Source organism: Monodon monoceros, unplaced genomic scaffold, assembly GCF_005190385.1.
Source record: "Monodon monoceros isolate NGI ecotype Baffin Bay Population unplaced genomic scaffold, NGI_Narwhal_1 Super_Scaffold_1, whole genome shotgun sequence".
Lineage (NCBI taxonomy): Eukaryota > Metazoa > Chordata > Mammalia > Artiodactyla > Monodontidae > Monodon > Monodon monoceros.
In genome coordinates, this window is record NW_021703765.1 from 79,855,997 (window position 1) to 79,874,287 (window position 18,291).

The 18,291-nt window shown below is 43.1% G+C and overlaps 1 protein-coding gene across 3 annotated transcripts in view; it reads right to left on the reverse strand.

Annotated features, from left to right (window-relative positions):
* CLIP1 (CAP-Gly domain containing linker protein 1) overlaps nt 1-18,291 on the reverse strand; it is a 122,417-nt gene that overhangs the window by 23,593 nt on the left and 80,533 nt on the right. For all 3 annotated transcript variants that reach the window (XM_029220031.1, XM_029220011.1, XM_029220020.1), the window contains 3 exons: nt 12,850-12,966; nt 10,655-10,761; nt 5,908-6,028 (listed from right to left, as the gene is read on the reverse strand). In XM_029220031.1, coding sequence (XP_029075864.1) covers nt 5,908-6,028; nt 10,655-10,761; nt 12,850-12,966 — 345 coding nt within the window. The remainder of the gene's footprint in view (nt 1-5,907; nt 6,029-10,654; nt 10,762-12,849; nt 12,967-18,291) is intronic.

Consider the following 18,291-nt stretch of genomic DNA (forward strand, 5'->3'; position numbering starts at 1 on the left):
TGTGTTCATTTCACTAGGTGTGGCAGCGGGAGAGAGATTCTGTGACCCAGCTTCACTCGGCCCTACTCGCCCGGAGGCCACCCCGGCCCTACTCGCCCGGAGGCCACCCCACCTCAACTCCAGATTAAAATTTGATGGCCCACGACACTACTTTTCCAAAATAAAACATGACAAGCTAAAAACAGCGTTTCCTTTCTAAACATTCAGGTCTGGGAATGCAGGTTTATTTAAAAGGCAGGCAGTGATTCATGGATCAACTTAGATGATAACCCCAGTTTTTTGTATACTGTATCTGTTATAACCTCTGTTAGGAAGAGGTGTTGATGAAATACAGTTACTGAGTCATCTCATATCTGTCCAGTTTCCATAAGCCAACTATGACCTCATTTTGCAAATAACCAGGGGAAAAACCAGCACTATTCCCATAGTGATAGTTCAGTGTATCTGCAACCCTCACAGAGGAGAATACACGTGAGGTTTGGCAATGATACATCAGACATTTCAAAACTGACTCCCCAAGGTGACTGTTTCTATAGAAGAACTCACATCATTCTGATTATTTTTAGTATTCTCTATGAGAAGAAATAATGCTCTGCACGGTTTCCATTAAGCTTGACACCACGTGACCCTGCCCGAATTCACTGTACAGTCCACCACCCACACACAGAGCAAATGTCCTGCTCATGTGGTGACTGGCTTTTGGCAACCACAGCTCTGCAACGGAGCCATGAAACTGGAAGTAAGTGGACTGGAAGAAAGCAGAAAGAGCAGTCACACAGTCTCCGTATCTTACGCTGTAAAACGGGACCTGAGGGCCTGGCTAAAGATGAGATAGTCATTTCATCACCCGTTCACTCATTCACTCGTTAAACCTGCATGTCCTGCTCTAGGAGGCCCACTGTCTCCGAGCTGTGCGGGGAGAGAGCCTGAGTGGACCACACACCCGGCTCCGAGGGTCACGCGCAGAGAGCCGAGGAGACTGCGACCCGGACCGGGGAAGGAAGCAGCCACCTGCGGACGAGAGGTGACGACGCGGCACGGGCCTCCAGCAGTGAGGGACAGTGCACGAGTAGGGGAGGAGGGGGAGAGATGGACAAGCAGACACGCAAACGGCCAGGGACGGGGTGCGGGGGGAGATGCAGGAGACACGTGAGGTGTGGAGGAAGCCAGGGGAGGAGCGTCGGAACGTGGATGGTGGTGCGCACCGTCTACAGAGCGTGCAAGGAGCCACGCGCGTACAGCCGCAGGGAAGCGACCGCTCAAGCCAGAGTCCTTGCCGGCATGCACTGGGGCAGCAGGAAGCCGACTGCAAGGACCGGGGAAGGAAAGGGGAGTGAGAAATAAGGCAGAAAACAAACATTAAAAGTTTGGAAGTAAAGATAAGCTGAGAAGATAGGGCTGCAAGCGTGAAGGGTGTGGCGAGATGTAGAAATGAGGAGGATCTCCCCACCCGCGGGAAGACCCGAAGGCGATGAGATGCAGCAGCTCCAGGCAGGGGTGGAGGCTTCAGGAGGGACGGGGGACAGTCTGAGTGGAGAAAGAGGCTGAGACACCTGAAGCAAACGGATACATGAAACGTGGTCGATCCCTTCAATAAAATGCGACTCAGCCACGAAAAGATATGAAGTTTTGACACAGGCTGCAACGTGGATGAGCCTCGAAAACATTATCCTCAGTGAAAGAAGCCAGGTGCAAATGGACACGTGCTGTATGATGCCATTTACGTGAAACATCCAGAATGAGCAAATCCACAGGGGCGAAAAAAACAGATTAGTGTTGCCAAGGGCTGGGAGGAGGGAGGGATGGGGAGTGGCTGCTTAAGTGGAGTTTCCTTTCGGGGTGATGAAGATGTTCCGCAACTAGACAGAGGTGATGGTCGTACAACACTGTGAATGTACTGAGTGCCACTGAATCGTACACTGTGAAATGGGTAAGACAGTACATTTTATGTTACGTGTATTTGAACACACACACACACCGCGCGTGCACACACACACACACACGCACACACACACACACCCAAAACCAACCCAAAGCAGCATGAAACCAGTCAGGACATCAGGAAGGAAACAGTGTGAGAGCAAACCATCAACAGCAATTATAATGACAATCTTCAAAACCATCAGTCATAAGAAAGGCTAAATTACGTGAGCTATTAGGTTGAACCATATGAAACTGCAGAACAATAGCTACTTCACAGGTTCAATCTAATACAGACTCCTTTAAAAGACGAGGCACTCTACGTGACATTTTATGAAGATTTCTGTCACAGGCGATGCCAGATTAACTCCAACACTTCTGCTTCTCACAACCCTAACTGACCCTGGTTGTCACTCCCCTCCCCTCTTAAAATGAAAAACCCTACTGGGTAAAGGGGACTTAGAGAGGAAAGGAGAGGGTCTGATGGGGCAGGCAACGAGGAGTGCGCACACCGGGCTCTGCTTCTGGCTTAGCCAGCTCCACCCTGGAGGGCTGCCAGCGAGCAGGTAAGCCCCACAACTGTTCAAACACTTCCTCCCGGGGGACATGGCACCCGCTTGCCAATCAAGGCAGACGAGGGTTTCTAAGAAAGCACAGAAGCTATCATCACTCTCCATGCCTTTGACCAACCCGTCCTGCTCACTGTTAGCCCTCTTGATTTCCGGACTCCTTCATCACCTTTTAAGGTGATAGAGAGAATGCTCTACAAAACCACTGTCACAGGGGAGCAGGGATTCTTTTATTTCAACAAATAATCTGACTTCCAAATGACAAACAGGAAATGAAATAGCCCTCTTCATGAAGATGGCTTCTCAAGGAAATCAAAATCCTTAGCCCATATTCCCAGTGAGAGTCTTAAGATGCAGGATAGGATGTCCCTTGCATTCTAGTGGTTAAGACTCTGTGCTTCCACTGCAGGGGGCGTGGGTTCGATCCCTGGTCGGGGAATTAGGATCCCACATGCCATGCGGCGAGGCCAAAAAAAAAAAAAAAAAAAAAAAGATGCAGAACAGATTCTGGAATCTCGTGGGTTTTCTAAGCAAAATAAATATTTGAGGCAGAAAAAAATTAACGGTAGAACTGAAAGTAGATTTTTATAGTACTGTTTGACCCCACCTACCCCACTCCTAGCTCAGAAGGTTTTTTTCTTTTAATTTTAACAATAATTACGAAGTACATAGAAATAAGTTTTATTCTCTGTAAGGGACAGGAGCAGGCAAACAGGCTTACGAGTTAGTCAGACACGAGTTCTGATCTCAGCTCCTCCGCTGCCTAGCTCTGTGTCCTTGGTGAACTGCTTCAGTTTTCAGCCTCAGCTTCCTTTCGTCCTACAAGATAACCTTACTGTCTCAGGTATGTGGTGATGATTCTGTGAAACAGCGGCAGAGCAATCCGCTCAGTACACAGTCAGCGAATGTGGTGCTGAGCAAAGGGACCAGGATGGAACTCGGGTCCTGGGTCTGTCCCATGTCAATCTAGTCTCTACTGTCTTCACTGTATTATTTTTTAAAATATTTATTTATTTACTTACTTATTTTGCCTGCGCCAAGTCTCAGCTGCGGCACGCGGGATCTAGTTCTCCAACCAGGGATCAAACCCGGGCCCCCTGCGTTGTGAGCGTGGAGTCTCACCCACTGGACTACAGTCCTCCACTGTCTTCACTTTAGAAATGAAACATTGACTATGTCTATAGTACTACAGTTAAAATTCTTTTTTTTTTTTTTTTAAATAGGGTTTCTGCCAAACTCTGTAGTATATTTCTGAACAAAGTTGATCAATAGTTCGGCTCAACTGCAGCAAGTAACAAAGTGGAAATTCGTGATTTTACATAAGTAAGCAGCACCCTAGACTCTTGGAGATTATGGAGTAAGAGTAATAAAAGCCGATGATTTAATCAGTCTTCTTTAGCCTAAGGCTGCTTCTAAGTTATTTTAAGTGGGGGGATTCTCTCCACTCTTTTGAAACGTGTACACGTCAAGGGAAGCAGCATCTGCAGTCTTCCTCGGTGTCCACCATCACTGTTCACAATCTCTAGTGTCGCAGCCTATCATGGTTTAGTTCACAGCCGCTTGCTTCTCTCTCCAGAGTAAACACAGGGCCCTACAAAGGGCCAAACAACCCCTGCTTTAAAGGGAAGTCACTGCCCTGGTTGTTTCTTGCAGGTGCTGTTTTCTAACATTCTTCAAAGTCACTGAGCTTCAAATGTTTAGTCCCAAGACCTTTTCAAAAAGAAGGTAATTCAAATACCAAGGCAAAAGAGAAAGGGCTGGAGGATGGAGAGGAACCCTGAAAACCTCTGCCCAGGGAATCGTGATGCTTCCCACTTAGTCTTTCCGGTTCTGAGTGACAGAAACAAGAAATGTAATCAACAGTCCAGTTAAGGTCAAAACGTGAGACAGGAGGCTGACCTCTGTGTGTTCTTCCCATTGGTGGATTCCACGCTCTCCGTCAAAGACGTTCAGTGAGATGAGATAAAAGGAGACGAACAGACTCAGCACTTGGCCGAGATCCTTCCCTTGCAAGTCCTTACAGACACCCTGATGTCAGAGGCACCCACAGACGCTCTGGTTTGTGCCAGGAAAAAAAGAACCTCATCTGGTCGAAGGGCTTCTGTTTTCCATGAACCCCGCTTTCTCACACAGTGACCAAAGCAGAGTGCAGCAACCCTATTTACGTCAACCCCCTTTGATCCTTTTCCTGACCCAAATCAGAAAATGACACACGTCTCCCAATGCTATTGGTTGAACGAGGTTGAGCACATTACTACCTTCTTTGGGCTTCCGTTTCCTGTTTTACACGTGGGGGTAAGGACAGTGCCATCTCATGGAACTACTGTGAAGACCGAGAGGACAGCTATCATGTATTCGTGCCTGTCACACAGTAAAATAAGAGCCACTGAATGTGAGCTACTACCACCAGGAGCATCATTGTTGTCCTGGAGTCTGGAGACATGGGCCATTTCTCCAGTGAAGTAAGGCAGCTGTGGAAAGCTCTAACAAAGACTTTCAAGTATGAAATCAACTCTCTGAAGAGCGCTTTCACTACAAATGGCACCACGTCAATGGACACTCAATCTACTCCATCCAAATGAGAATTAATATTTGCAAAGTATGCTTGGGAAAAAAAAATTCTTTTCCCCTTGACGCGCAAAGCAAGAAATAATGACCACACAGTAAAATTCTCTTAAAAATGTCATTTTTTGGAACTTCTGCTCTGAGGCCAGACGTGACTAACAGTCTAGCGTTTTGATTCAAGAATAAAAAGCAGAATACAGCATTCTTTAAAATCAGTTTTGCTTCAGTGTTTAATAAACTTGTCAGAAGCCTTTGTAATTTAAATACGGAAACAAGTGGGTTGTGGTTAGCTCATCGTTCATTCCAGGTGTAACACACGTTCCGTACACCAATGCACACAAGTGCACATGCAGACACAGTTCCATTAGGAGATGCTTAAACATTTTTTTTAATTTAAAGAAAAGCAGAGTCCTCTTTAAAAACAGCTGCCAACCCTCACACCAAATCTGTCTTCTTGGAACCTTTTTCTTAAAATCAATTTTGATGAAAGAAAAAAAAACCTTCGAGAAAAAAAAATTTTGAAACCCAAGCAGTAGGGAAGAGATATTGTCCCTATCCATTTAAATACATTTTTGCCATAAGATCATCTGATAAAGATCTTATTTTCTACTTGCCTGCAAGTTCCCAGCGCTTTTTTTGGTTTTGTTTTTAAAGGACCTGTCAACTCACTCCCACCCAAGTCCTACAGCAGCACGCTTGAAAACCAGGAGACACAGAACACAGGTGACTTGAAATGCCACTTGCACCACCCCACCACATGGAGCACGTTCTCTGAGGAGCCTCCGAGCGCCCTGCCCACAGCAGCAGACATCAGCGTGGCCGGGCTGGGAATGCCCACCCAACGCCCACTGACCTTTTGATGACTTGTGACTTCGTCCCTGCTTCTCCCCAGCTCCTCGGCAAGTTTCACGTTCTCTTCTTGCAGGGCTGAAAGCTGCTGGGACTTCTGAGCTGCTGCCTGCTTTAGGGTTTCTCTGCAAGGACAGTGAGTGCAGGGTTACCATAGAAACAAGACAGGCAAGGAAACTGTGGGAGACGACCAGCTTCACAGCACCAAGGAAAATATATCTGGGTCACGTGCCTGATAGGCTCTATAACAACAGAAGGCAGCATTCTCTACGTGCAGGAGGGGCCAAATGGCTTTAACCTCTCAGGAGGAGGACTGCTGCTCGCATGTATTCCATTTTTTTTTCAAACCTGATAAACACTACATCCACTCTCTCATCACACACACTTACCCCACTTCTAAATACTCCCCATACAAAAAAGCAGGGTCACTCTAAAATAAATGACAGATGAAATGGTCAGTATTCTCCTTACTTCCATTAGAAAATTATACTTAAACCTATCATGTTGATAAAGTGATTTACTTTGCTGCCACGGCACTGTTCTAACTGTACAAATCTGTAATCTGTTTTTGTTTTTTTTTTTTTCTGGCAGAAATGCATATCTGATGGTTCCATTTGCCAGTATCTGTCAGAATCAAGTGCTGGCGGGAATCTGGGTATATTTTCAGGATAATTAGAGGTGAAATGCCCAAAGGAAATGCAGTTTTCTAATTACATAACAAGTGTTTTGTTTTGACTGTATTCTTTCCATACTGCTAACTTGAAATTAAAAGAAGCAAATAAAAATACAGCTTGCTAACCATATTATACCATGAATATCAGCATATAAAATGTGAACAGGGTAAACGTATTTATTAAACATCTTCCCATTATTAAGCTTAACTGCAAATATACATCCCAAATTACCCTTTACACGTGGACATTGAAAATAGTTTATTTGATTGTTGGATTTTAGTTTTATACCATAGAAGGTTCTGATGCAATTATGAATTTTAAGTCTGTGCTGGCTACATTCCATTTAGGGAGCTATCATACGTGGCTGAATTCTGAATCAAGTCATCTGGGTATGAATCCATCTGCTGATGCATGAACACATCTATTTTTAACTTCAGTTGTCTAATGGGTGGCAGTGCTTGGCATCTTCAGTTTTCTTGATTTTTAATTCTCCATGTACCTATAACATACCCATGGGGCTGACCTCATGAAGATACAGGGGAAGATGTCTACACAAAAATCCTCTTAGCACATTAAATTTGGCATTTTACAGAGATGTTTATTTAGCAAGTGAAGAAAAACTGAGAAGGAATTTTAGCCTCAGGTAATTAGTCATTCAAAAGCTGGGAGGCCTGATTTTAATTATGGATCAAAACACACGCGCACTACAGCTAAAGTTCATCTTCTGGCCAAAATCCATCAGCTCTTGACAAATCAGAAGATTTTACTTACGATGAAATCATCATAAGCCAAACCTTTTATTCCCAAGTGGTCACCGCCTTCATTAGGGGCGATTTGGTTTCAGCATTTGTGTGGCCTGTCAGTGATAAGTTCAAGATCCTGTTCTCTTTTAAAGATTTTCATGCTTTAAAATTTTTTAAATCCTTGGTTTCTGTTAAGAGCCCACAGTAAAGAAAATTAAAACAAGGAGTCAAAGAAATATCAAGATGCCCTAAGATTTATAAAAATGGTATTTGTTCAATGTTTTAAAACCTGCAAAACGATTTCATGTACATTTAATCCTCAAAGCCCAAGGAAGTTAAGGTTATTATTTATATTTTAAAGATGACAAAATTGAAGCTCAGGTAAGTGAAAAGATTTGCCCCAAATCAAGTAAGCTGTAGAACCAAGAGAACTGGAGTTAAAACTGGCAGACAGACCTCAGTTGTGATTTGAATATAGAAACACCTCTTTCCAGTTTTCTTCAGACCAGAGGGGATATGTACATTTCATAGAAGAAGGAGGCTCTAACAGCCCAGCTTCTGGACATACTTTAAGGAATAATTCTAAAAATACCTACAAATATAATTCTCCCAATTTTTAAAGATGCTTTTCTTTCTACATTATAAGATAGATATCCTGCAACAGAAAAGGAGACTGTCACAGTTTTAAAACTGAGAGGCAAACATTGCTAATATTGACTTGCAGACATTCTACTTAGGAATCTATCATAAACCTATTAATTACCATGCTAAATATATTCTAGATTTATTACTGTGCCCAGTGAGTAATTAAAGGCAAAAATTAGATGGCTTATATCGTTTTCCCTGAGAGTCAAAAATTACACACCAGAGAGAAGCCATTTTATTCTCTCTCTCCAACTAAAAATAGGAGCTGGCTCACCAAAATCAAGTTTTCCTAAAACCAGCTGAGTAAGTGACATAGAGGAAAAGGAACATTTAGCTGCAAATGCCGGGATTCCAGGGCCGAGGGCAAGTTTCTGTAGGAAGTGGTTCCCGTTAGAACTCCTGGGTCTGCATAGGTGTCCTGGCAGGTGAAGAGAAACACCTGAAAAGCTCTAGAGGCCATGAAGATCCCAGGTATGTGCTAAACCTCGAAAAACAAACAGCTGCTCCTTCCCTAGCTCGGAGCACTGGGGAACAGACTAAGGAACAGTAAAATGACTGCTTTTTTCTTTTTAAGAAGCACTGTTCTCATGACACAGTACATTTATATCAGCTGGTCCCTGAAATGCGGCCAAGCCTCAGGCAGGGAACAATGAGTCACTGGGGGTGGGGGGCGCTTTCAACCCACTCCTCACACCTCCCTCCAGCAGCTTCCCACGTACGTCACTGCTGTGTCTCCCACTGCCCCTCCGTCCTGCTAAGAGTCCAGGCCTTGACCGGCCAAGTTACTGGCACAAGGCACAATTCTCGCAGCCCTGCTGGGCCAGGACAATCAGAACCAGCACAGGCACTGTCTGCCCTGTGGTCTGGCTCCCCCTGGCCCGAACTCCTCCCTCAGGGATCAGAGACCCGGGAACTGGGCCCGGGGAGGAAGGTGCCGGCGAGGTGGACGGCAGCGCAGCCCACAGGCTTTTGCTCTGGCTCCCTTGCGGCCGCGGGCACAAGGCTGAGCTTTCCTTATTCAATGGGGTCGTTCAAAGGGCACGCAGAAGGAGTTTCCCTCTTGGCAGAGGTGAGACCACCGCACACTGAGCGGGGGTGGGGGACATGACAGAGAGACTGAGGAGAGTGACACTTAACGCCAGACCAGTGCGACGACCCTTACAGGAGACTCCCAGATAGCTCTGCAGGAAACAGGAATTCCACCCTCGGCTGGGCCCCTCGGGCCCCGCCCCTCCACTACCCAGCGCAGCCCAGAGAGCTCAGAGGTGGGTGATGGCAGAGGGGGCGTGGCGAGGGCATCTTCTCCCTACACTCAGATCCTTCCTCACCAGCTGCCTTTGTGATGCAGATGACAGGCTCCAGACACTCAGGTGAGCAGAGCTACTTTGTCACGGTAGGGGGGGGTGTGACCTTGAACTGTAGCTGAACCCACCCTCTCTGAACTGATTTGAATTCGTTTTTCCTATCACAGTGACCGTTTCTATTTGTGCTCTTTGCCTTTGGCAGACCAGGAGATTCAAGCCTCTCCTGGTGGCCAATCACCACAACTGCATGCACACATCGGTGCAAAAGGAACTGTTGGGAGCTGTTTAAACACCACCTAGAGAAACATCACTAAAACTAAGACTGACGAAAGGATCCATCACCAACGTCATGAGCTGTCCATCCCCTCAGATGAGCAGCTCGGATGAGATCATTTCTAGGAGGATTTTAAGAGCTCTCAGAAGAACCAGACATAGTTACTGATTTAATCCGAGCTTGATCATCACATAGTACTGAGGACGGTGACTTGGGAACAGCAGTTTGGAACTGGTGCTTTTGTTTGTGTTTGAATCTCATCTATTCGTTTGATCAAAACTGGAAATAATACAAACCCTCGGAGGGCAGGGTCCACAAACAATTCACCTTTGTATCCTTCCTAGCTTAACTGTACCTAGAACAAAGGACATACTCAAATGTTCACCAGATTGTTGGCTTTAAATTTTAGGTTCACATGGCTGATACAGTGTAGTTCTCAGAACAGATAAGCAAAATGAAATCTACTCTGTAACTGTCACTTACAATGCCAGATAAATAACCACCTGCAATGATTATAAGAACCAAACTCGAAAGGTGGTATTGACAAAGGAAACATGGGCAGCCTGTCTGCCTGAAATCTAGGCAGCAGACTGATGGGTAAACCTTGATTGGAAAGAGTCTCCCAAAATTCTGCTCTTTTAATTTCCACGCCAGAAGATTAGATTACTCTTAAAAATCAAGACTACTGATAATCTCAAAAGTGCATGCTTCTTTTTTTTCCCTATAGAAAGAGTTTTGAGGGATTGATTAATAAAGGGTCTGATGTTTCCTAATGTTGAGATTAGCTACCACGTAAGCATACTACTTTAAAAAGCTCTGATTCCCCTTGGATTTTCATAAGGCTTTACCAAGTCACATTTGAATTCCAGCTGTCCTAACTCATCAGCCAGCACACATTTCATTTTGATCCTGTAACTTAGCTATAGTTCTGACTTCACAGTGTAATGTTACAGAGGTGACTTCTAGGGTTTGCAACAGCGTTCGGGGGGCAGGAGGGAGACTATTACTTTTGACTACGTACTTGTCAAGTATTCTAAAAATAATTATCATTGTTTTCCCTTTTGCAATTTTAAATAAGTGCCATAATTTCTCTCAAAGGAGGTAAACTTACATTTCTTTCTTGAATTCTTCCATTTTTTGGTTCTCTACAGTCAGAAGTTCTTTTGATTTGTTCAGCTCTTCCATATTTTTCAAGTTGTTTTCTTTAAGTGTATCCAACTTAAACACCAAGAGAAAAAAACTTGATGAAATTATTTCATTTTCCAATCACATGACTGGACAGACAAATCATTCATGAAAAGGTGCATTAGAAAGGTGAAATTAGTCATTTGCAAAACAAACAAAAAGATCACCTGGGTGAAGAGATTATAAATCATCAAGTCTATTATAAACTGCAACCTCCCCCTTACGTTAGACATGTCCTGTACACCTGGCCAAAATGTCAAACTAAATTGCTACATAAATTAAAGCAAAAGTTTTCTTTCACCTTGTATACAATTCTCAAAATTTATCATTGAACTTGCTATTCATGTATAATCCATCTTAAAAAAAAAACAAAAGGAAATTGCAGAGGCATGCCATCAGCAAGGATTAATTCTCTGTAATGAAAATAAACCCCTTTCTTCCCCAAAGACTAGTCATTTAGGATATGATATTTTTCAATGTCAGTACCAAACTTCTATGGTCCTCATTATAAAAATTATTGGGATATTTTTAGATGGGAAAAGATTTAGTTATTCATCTCAACTTCAATCTAAAAAGGAAAAGGCCATGTAGTGAGACTGAAAAGCACTCACTCACATTCAGCCCTATCACCTGCCCATGGGGGACATAGCCAGCCTAGGTCCTGGCCCCTGGTGGGAAAGCCAGACACATTACTAGAATGAGCGGGGATGTCCAACCACAGGCTCTGGCAGGTGACTGGAGTTCAAGGTGTGCATCCCCCAAGGATGGGGAGCTCGTCACGGGCAATCCATTACACAGGGTATGCTTCTGGCGCCTTGCTGGCTTTCTAGGACTTGTATAGTTATCTCTTACAGCCAAAGGTATTTCTGTCCTGTCACCTGCTACCAGTCAGGAGCCCTAGAAAGTGTCTTGCTAGTTTTAACACCACAATCTCCCTTTTAATGCTCCCTAACATTCCAGATTCATGGAATGTTCAGTGGGTCCAAAAACTGATTCCTCCAGTCTGTATTCTGGCTGTAACAAGGGGTATGGTTTAGAAGCACACAATTCTCCCTGAATCCATCTTCAAAGGTTAGAGACATTCCCTAAAATCTTCTCATTTATTTTAGCTTCTAATTTTGGTTATCATCTATTATTTTTGATGCTTTTATATTTTCAGCTTAAGTCCTCTTCTGTTAGGACTGTCAATTCCTAAACGTACTATTTTTTTTAATTTTTTTAAATTTATTTTTTTATACAGCAGGTTCTTATTAGTCATCAAGTTTATAAACATACCCTTTTCTATGTCAAGTTTTATTTACCCTATAATTATCTCAAAATGTTCATGTCTTTATGGATTTCAATCATTGACCTTCCTTCGTGAGAAGGCCTGATCTTTACAGTAGCTATTCAATGCGGCTATCCGGATTTTCCCTGGCTTTAATTTCTTAACCTCTTACCTGACTCTCGCTTTAAAAAGCATTTCAAGTTCTACAGAACTTCACATAACTATTTCGGCGAAGCAATCTGCTTGAGATTTATGTAACAGCTTTCCAAAGAAAGAAAGGGTTGGTATGAGCTGGGGGTGGGGGGGACTGGGAATCAAAGGAAGGTGCAAGAATAAGAAATGCTACTTCTGGACAGAATCAAAATTATCTTGAGGCCGCAAATCTATCCAAGACCCAGAAGTGACTGATTCAAAATGAGACAAAAGGGAACCAGTACTGAATTAGGCCAAGAAAAAGGCCTATGTCAAACTCAGGGCTGCGGGATGGAATTCAGTGGCTCAAAGTTGGGAGACAGTTGAGGAAAAAAGCATATGTGATTTAAGATAAAAAATACAAAAGCTAGAGAATGTTATCGGTACCTCCTCTCATTAGTTCTATCACTGAACAGTTATCACAGAAAGCCACGCTGTTAGGGTTTTCCCCTCCTTTTTTAAAGGTTGATCCTACTAAATAAGTAATGAAGTAATACACTTTATTTAATATTATCATCCGGGTGTACGTTCGACTCCACTAACATGGATCAAATCTGTGTAAGGCCACACTTCAAAAAATAAACAATCCTGAGTTAGTGATCAAACACTCCGTGAAGTCGATAAGCTGTCCTTTGTACAAAAAGCCATTTAAATCTGATTACTTCGTTCTGCAGTTTTTCATTTGTTTGCTTGGAATCCTGCAAGGAGGCCAGAGTTTCCGTCTTCTCTTTGGTCATCTGTTCCATTATCTGCATGGCATCTTCTGCTGTTTGAGCAGCCTAAATACGAGAAAGCACTGTGAGAAATGAGGGCACCCCTCACCAACGCGGGGAGGTGACTAACACTCAGGCCATGGGCTCAGGGTCTGTGTGGTGAAGGGAATCACACAGAGACGGTGAGCCAGTCGCTGATCCCATGCCGAAGCAGACAGACCAAGACATCAAAGGTTTTTACTCTGAAGCAGAACAAAGTTATAGACCCTTTTTGTGCCATGTTTTCAACAGGCCAACTGTAATATGCAATTTGTGTATTTTCAGACCCCTCTAAACCTACATTTTCTAAGTTCCAAGTTCCACTAACAACAGTGCTCACTATTCTGACTCATGTTGGAGAGAAATGCTTAGCAATAATAAAGAGTAACATCCTTATGTGGCCGAATTTTTCTCTTCATCATATTTATTGTTAAAAATTTAAAATACTATTCTTGCTATCTCAAATTTGGGGCTTTTGAGATCACTTGGAATTTAGGTTGGGAACTTCTCAAAAATAAAAATTATTTGGGCAATTACAGTGTAAGGCTCAAGTGTTTAATGAGAAGCATTGAATGACAAAGTCGATGAGAAGCTGTAAGTAATGAACATAAGCATGGCTGTGAATAAAAAAGATAACATGCATATGGAAACAAAGCCTTAGCTGATAAGATACTGAAGAAAATCACCTAAGTGAATTAAAATCTTTTTAGGCACTTGCTTACAATTTCATGTGGTCTAACAAAGTTTATGGCAATTCTGCCTTTATACCTTCCCTGTTACCAACTGTGGAGGTTTCCCTGGAATCTTCCAATTCGGAAGGAATACACACAATGAAACAATTAAAAGTCACATAGAAGATACTTTGTTTTAACATGTGCCCATTTTACTTGTTCTTAAGCCTTTAAGAACCACGGTTGCCTTTTTCACAAAAAGTTCTCCCTACATAAAAAAAAATCTATCCTTTTTATTCACAGTTTGCAATTTCTTCTAATGGAGAGGGACAACTGCAATTAGACATTTAGTAAAGAGTTGCCCTTTCAGGTGGCGACAAAGAGCTTGAGATATCTAAGCCAGTGATTAAATGGGGTGGGCTTCCTTCTGCAGAAATGAAGACAAATCCCTCAGCCACTGCAGGGTTAGTGCACAGGGTTAGGCCAGGTGCTCAACACTTGAACCTCCCAGTTTACCGTAAAGGACTGCAGAGTCTCGAGCTCTCTAATTCTAAGAGCGAGCTTGCTCTTGTCTTTCCTCAAAATACGGTTTTCATTTTGAGATTCTAGGAGGTTGACCGAGATATGGCTGTTGGTTTTGGCCAACTGGCTGATCTCTTTCTGAAGGATGAAGTAGCTTTCGGCCAGCTTCTCCTTCTCCTTCTCCTTCAGGAGCTCGTCCTTTTTCAGCATCATCTCTCTTTTCTCAGCCAGGAGGTTCTTGTTGTCCTGCATCACCCTGGCCCACTCGGCCAGGGTCACCTCGTGGTTCAGCCGCAGGTCATCCAGCATCTTGGTGAGGTAGCTGTGCAGCTCCTGCAGTTCCAGCTTGGATTTGGATAAGGCAGCAAAATCGCTCTTCAGAGTCTCTATGTTGGTGGCCAGTTGAGCCGTCTCTGCACTCAAGAGTTCCTTCTCCTTAACAATCTCCGCCACTTTCTGCTCTGAGTTGGTCTTGTCTTGGATTAGCAGAGAGTTCTCGGACTGGAGCTCCTTGGTGCGCACTCTCAGAGCCTCCACCTCCTGCTCCAGGAGCGCCACTCTCCCGTGGAGTCTGTTGTTTTCATACAAGGATGACTCTTTGTCCTGGGTCCTGGCTTCTTTCTCCAGGATTAGGGACTGCTGCATCATGTGGATCTTCTCATTTAACTTCTGACACTCTTCTTGCAGGTTCAACCCATCCTTCAGCAAGATGTTCTTTTCGGAACAGCAAGCCTTGAGTTCAGCGTTCAAACTCTCCTTTGCTTGCAGTATGTTAGCGTGTTCTTTTTCTAGAGTCTTTTTGGCATTTTGAGCCTCTTTCAGCATCAAAGCGAGATCACACTTGGTGGCTGCGAGTTCTTGGTTTTCCTTTTTTCTCTCTTGAAGCTCTTTCTTCAGAGCATCAAGATTACGGAGCAGTTTCATCTTCTCGTGCACAATGATTCTTCTGTTTGCAGACTCTTGATCGTATTTCTTTTTAAGGTCTTCTATGGCTTTGATGGAATTCTCTCTTTCTGCAAGTAAATCTGTATTTTGCGTTTCCAGTACAGATTTTTCTTTCAAGAGACGATCCTGCTGCTTTTTGAGCTTAGTGATTTTCTGACAAGCCATCTCCTTCTCAGAAGTTAGGTAAGTGATCTTCTCGTTCAGGTTCATCTCGATGTGGGCAGCCTCTTCTGAGCATTTGTTGAGTTTTTCAGTGATGAGCCTATTTTCATTTAGAAGTTCTTCTTTTTGGGCCAAGAGCCTTCTCTCAGATGAGGCCAAGGTTTCTTTTCCATGCAGAAGCTGGATGCACTCGGAGTCTGTGATCTCCCGACTGGTCTTAATTTCTTCCAGCAGCTTGGTGAGACTTGTGTTTGTGGCCTGAAGGTGCAGAGTCTCCAGCTCGGCCTCCCTCAGAGCTTTGCTGGCCTCCTGCAGCTGCACGCAGAGCCCACTGGCTTCCGTGCTGAGCAGATGTTTGACCTGGAGGGCAGCCTCCAGGCTGGCATTCAGCTTTTCCTGATCTTGAAGCAGCATGTCCTTCTCAAACTGCAGATCTTTGCTGTTTTGGAGGAGATGGTCTCTTTCGACCTTTAAGGCTATGCACATGTTATCAAGACCTGACTGTTTCTCCAAAGCTGACTTTTTCTCAGTTGTGAGATTTTCCATCTCCTGCACCAAGTTTTTCTGATCTTTCACTAGCTCCTCATAGGCGTTCTGAAGCTTCTGAATAATTTCATCTTTATCTTCAGCCAACGCAAGGTTTTCAGTTACAAGCTTCTTGATATGATCCTCCAGGTGATCTTTTTCTTCCAGATTCTTCTTAGACTCAGCCATCAAAATATCTCGGCTGAACTGGAGTTCCTCTGTGAGTGCCTGCAAGCTTGCTTTGGAAGCCTGCAAAGACTCATTTTCCATATTCATCTTCAAGAGTTCTTCCTGTGCGTTATTGATTTCTTTAAGTAATTTCTCTCTCTCAACAGCCAAAGCTGCTTTATTGAGCTGTTCCTGCTGATAAAGCTTTTCAGCATCTTGCTTTTCCTCTAAGACTTTCTCCTTTGCTAAATTAAGAGTTTCGTTTACTGACCATAGCTTCTGTTGGTCTTCCTGAAGTAAAGTTATTTTGGCCTCCACCTCTACAAGCTTTGACAAAAGTGAACCTTTTTCTAACTTTAAAGCATTTCCCTCCTGTGCAAGAAGCTGCTTCTCTGATTTCAGACCCCTCAGCTCTTCTGACATTAGTTCAATTTCTTTTTTGGCTGATGTTAATAAGTAAGTTAGCGACTACAGAAACAAAAGACGGAAAGAATGGAAACAAAATGAAATCAAGCAGACAAATGCAAGCCCGAATAACTTAATGTAACCTAAGCCATAAAAGTTAAAAAAATTTACAATAACTGTCATAGAAACTATCTGGATAACAGGGGGAAGAAACTTGATGAACAGAGCCCATAAAAGGATAATGCAAAGCAAGTTTAGCTTTGCAAAGTGCTGATATATCTACTGGTTTATCTTTGAAAAAACTTTTGAAGTATTCCTGATAGACACCTAGAAGATACAAACAGTAGTTTAACTTTGACGTCAGGGCATGAAATTCTTTCCTGCCATTCCAATTATCCAATTGTTTCTATTGTAGAAGGGATTCACAGAACTTTTAAAAACACAATCCAAAGAACTACAAAAAGTGAGTATACTTTAACCAACAGAGAGGAGGAAGGGCAAGGTATTATAAACTGTTGCTTTTCAAACTAAATGCAGAACCTTACTTACTAAAGGACCTGGCCTGAGACTGATTTAGCTTCAATATTACATATAACTTAGTAAAAATACAGACTAATTTGCTAGTCTTTGGTGACCAAAATAAATGGGCTTTAAAGAATTGTATTGGGGGCTTCCCTGGTGGCAGAGTGGTTGAGAGTCCGCCTGCCGATGCAGGGGACACGGGTTCGTGCCCCGGTCTGGGAAGATCCCACATGCCGCGGAGCGGCTAGGCCTGTGAGCCATGGCCTCGGAGCCTGTGCGTCAGGAGCCTGTGCTCCGCAACAGGAGAGGCCACAACAGTGAGAGGCCCGCGTACAGCAAAAAAAAAAAAAAAAAGTGTATTGGTTTATAAAGTAAATTGACCACAATGTCTCTACCAGTGCTGTCCAGAACTTTCCGCAATGATACAAATGGACTTTATCTGCGCTGTCCATTGTGGTAGCCACTAACCACACGTGCGGTGCTTGCGACTGAGAGGATGAATTTATAACTTGAACTAATTTAGATTTAAATGGCCACATGTAGCTAGTGGCTACTGTACTGGACGGCACAGCTATAGTTCATTGGCTCTTAAACTAGGGAACATGGGAGCATTGTGGGCTCCATGAATCTCCTGAGATTTCATCTAAAACTTGTTGAGTGTATATATCAGCTTTCCTGGGGAAAATATCTTAAGGTTTCATCAGATTCTCAAAAGAGTCTGTTGAGCCCCTGCTGTTGACAACATTGAGATTCACAGAAATCGGATATCCAGACAACTTTGGAGGGGGAACAATCCTGGCGTTTTAACCAAATGATCCTTATAAAAACAACAACAAACAAAATTAATGAGCCTTTACACAAACCGCTAGAATGCTGTGGTTTGGTCAGGCTGCAACATTTTAAGGGAAACACTAAAAAACTAGAGTCTGTTTTTTACTAGATAAAGGGAACCACAAAGACAAAAACTCTGGAAATTATACTCAGTTGTTAAATGGTTCATAAACCTGGAGACACATCACAGGGAAAAGAGAAAGCTTTGATGGACAGCATGTAGAAGAAAGAAAATTTAGGTATCTTATACAAGACATATATTACATGTCATGCTACACTTATATTTATAAGTTTTAAATGGGCTCTGTTTCAAGTCCTATGTATGTTCTTTTCTATTTTCTTTCTACTAAACTCATATATATATATATATATATATATATATATATATATAAACATTTCTCTGACACATTAAAAATAATTAAAGACAAGTATTTGCTTTTCTTTGAGCAATTTAGATGGGAGTAGGAGGGTTGAACTTCATTATGTTACCAGAGTCAAAAAACATATTGGGACACTGATACGATCCTGACACCATAAAATGGAATTCAGTGTATCAACTTCTACTCTACTTAGCAGTAGGATGTTTTCTCACAGCCCTTAA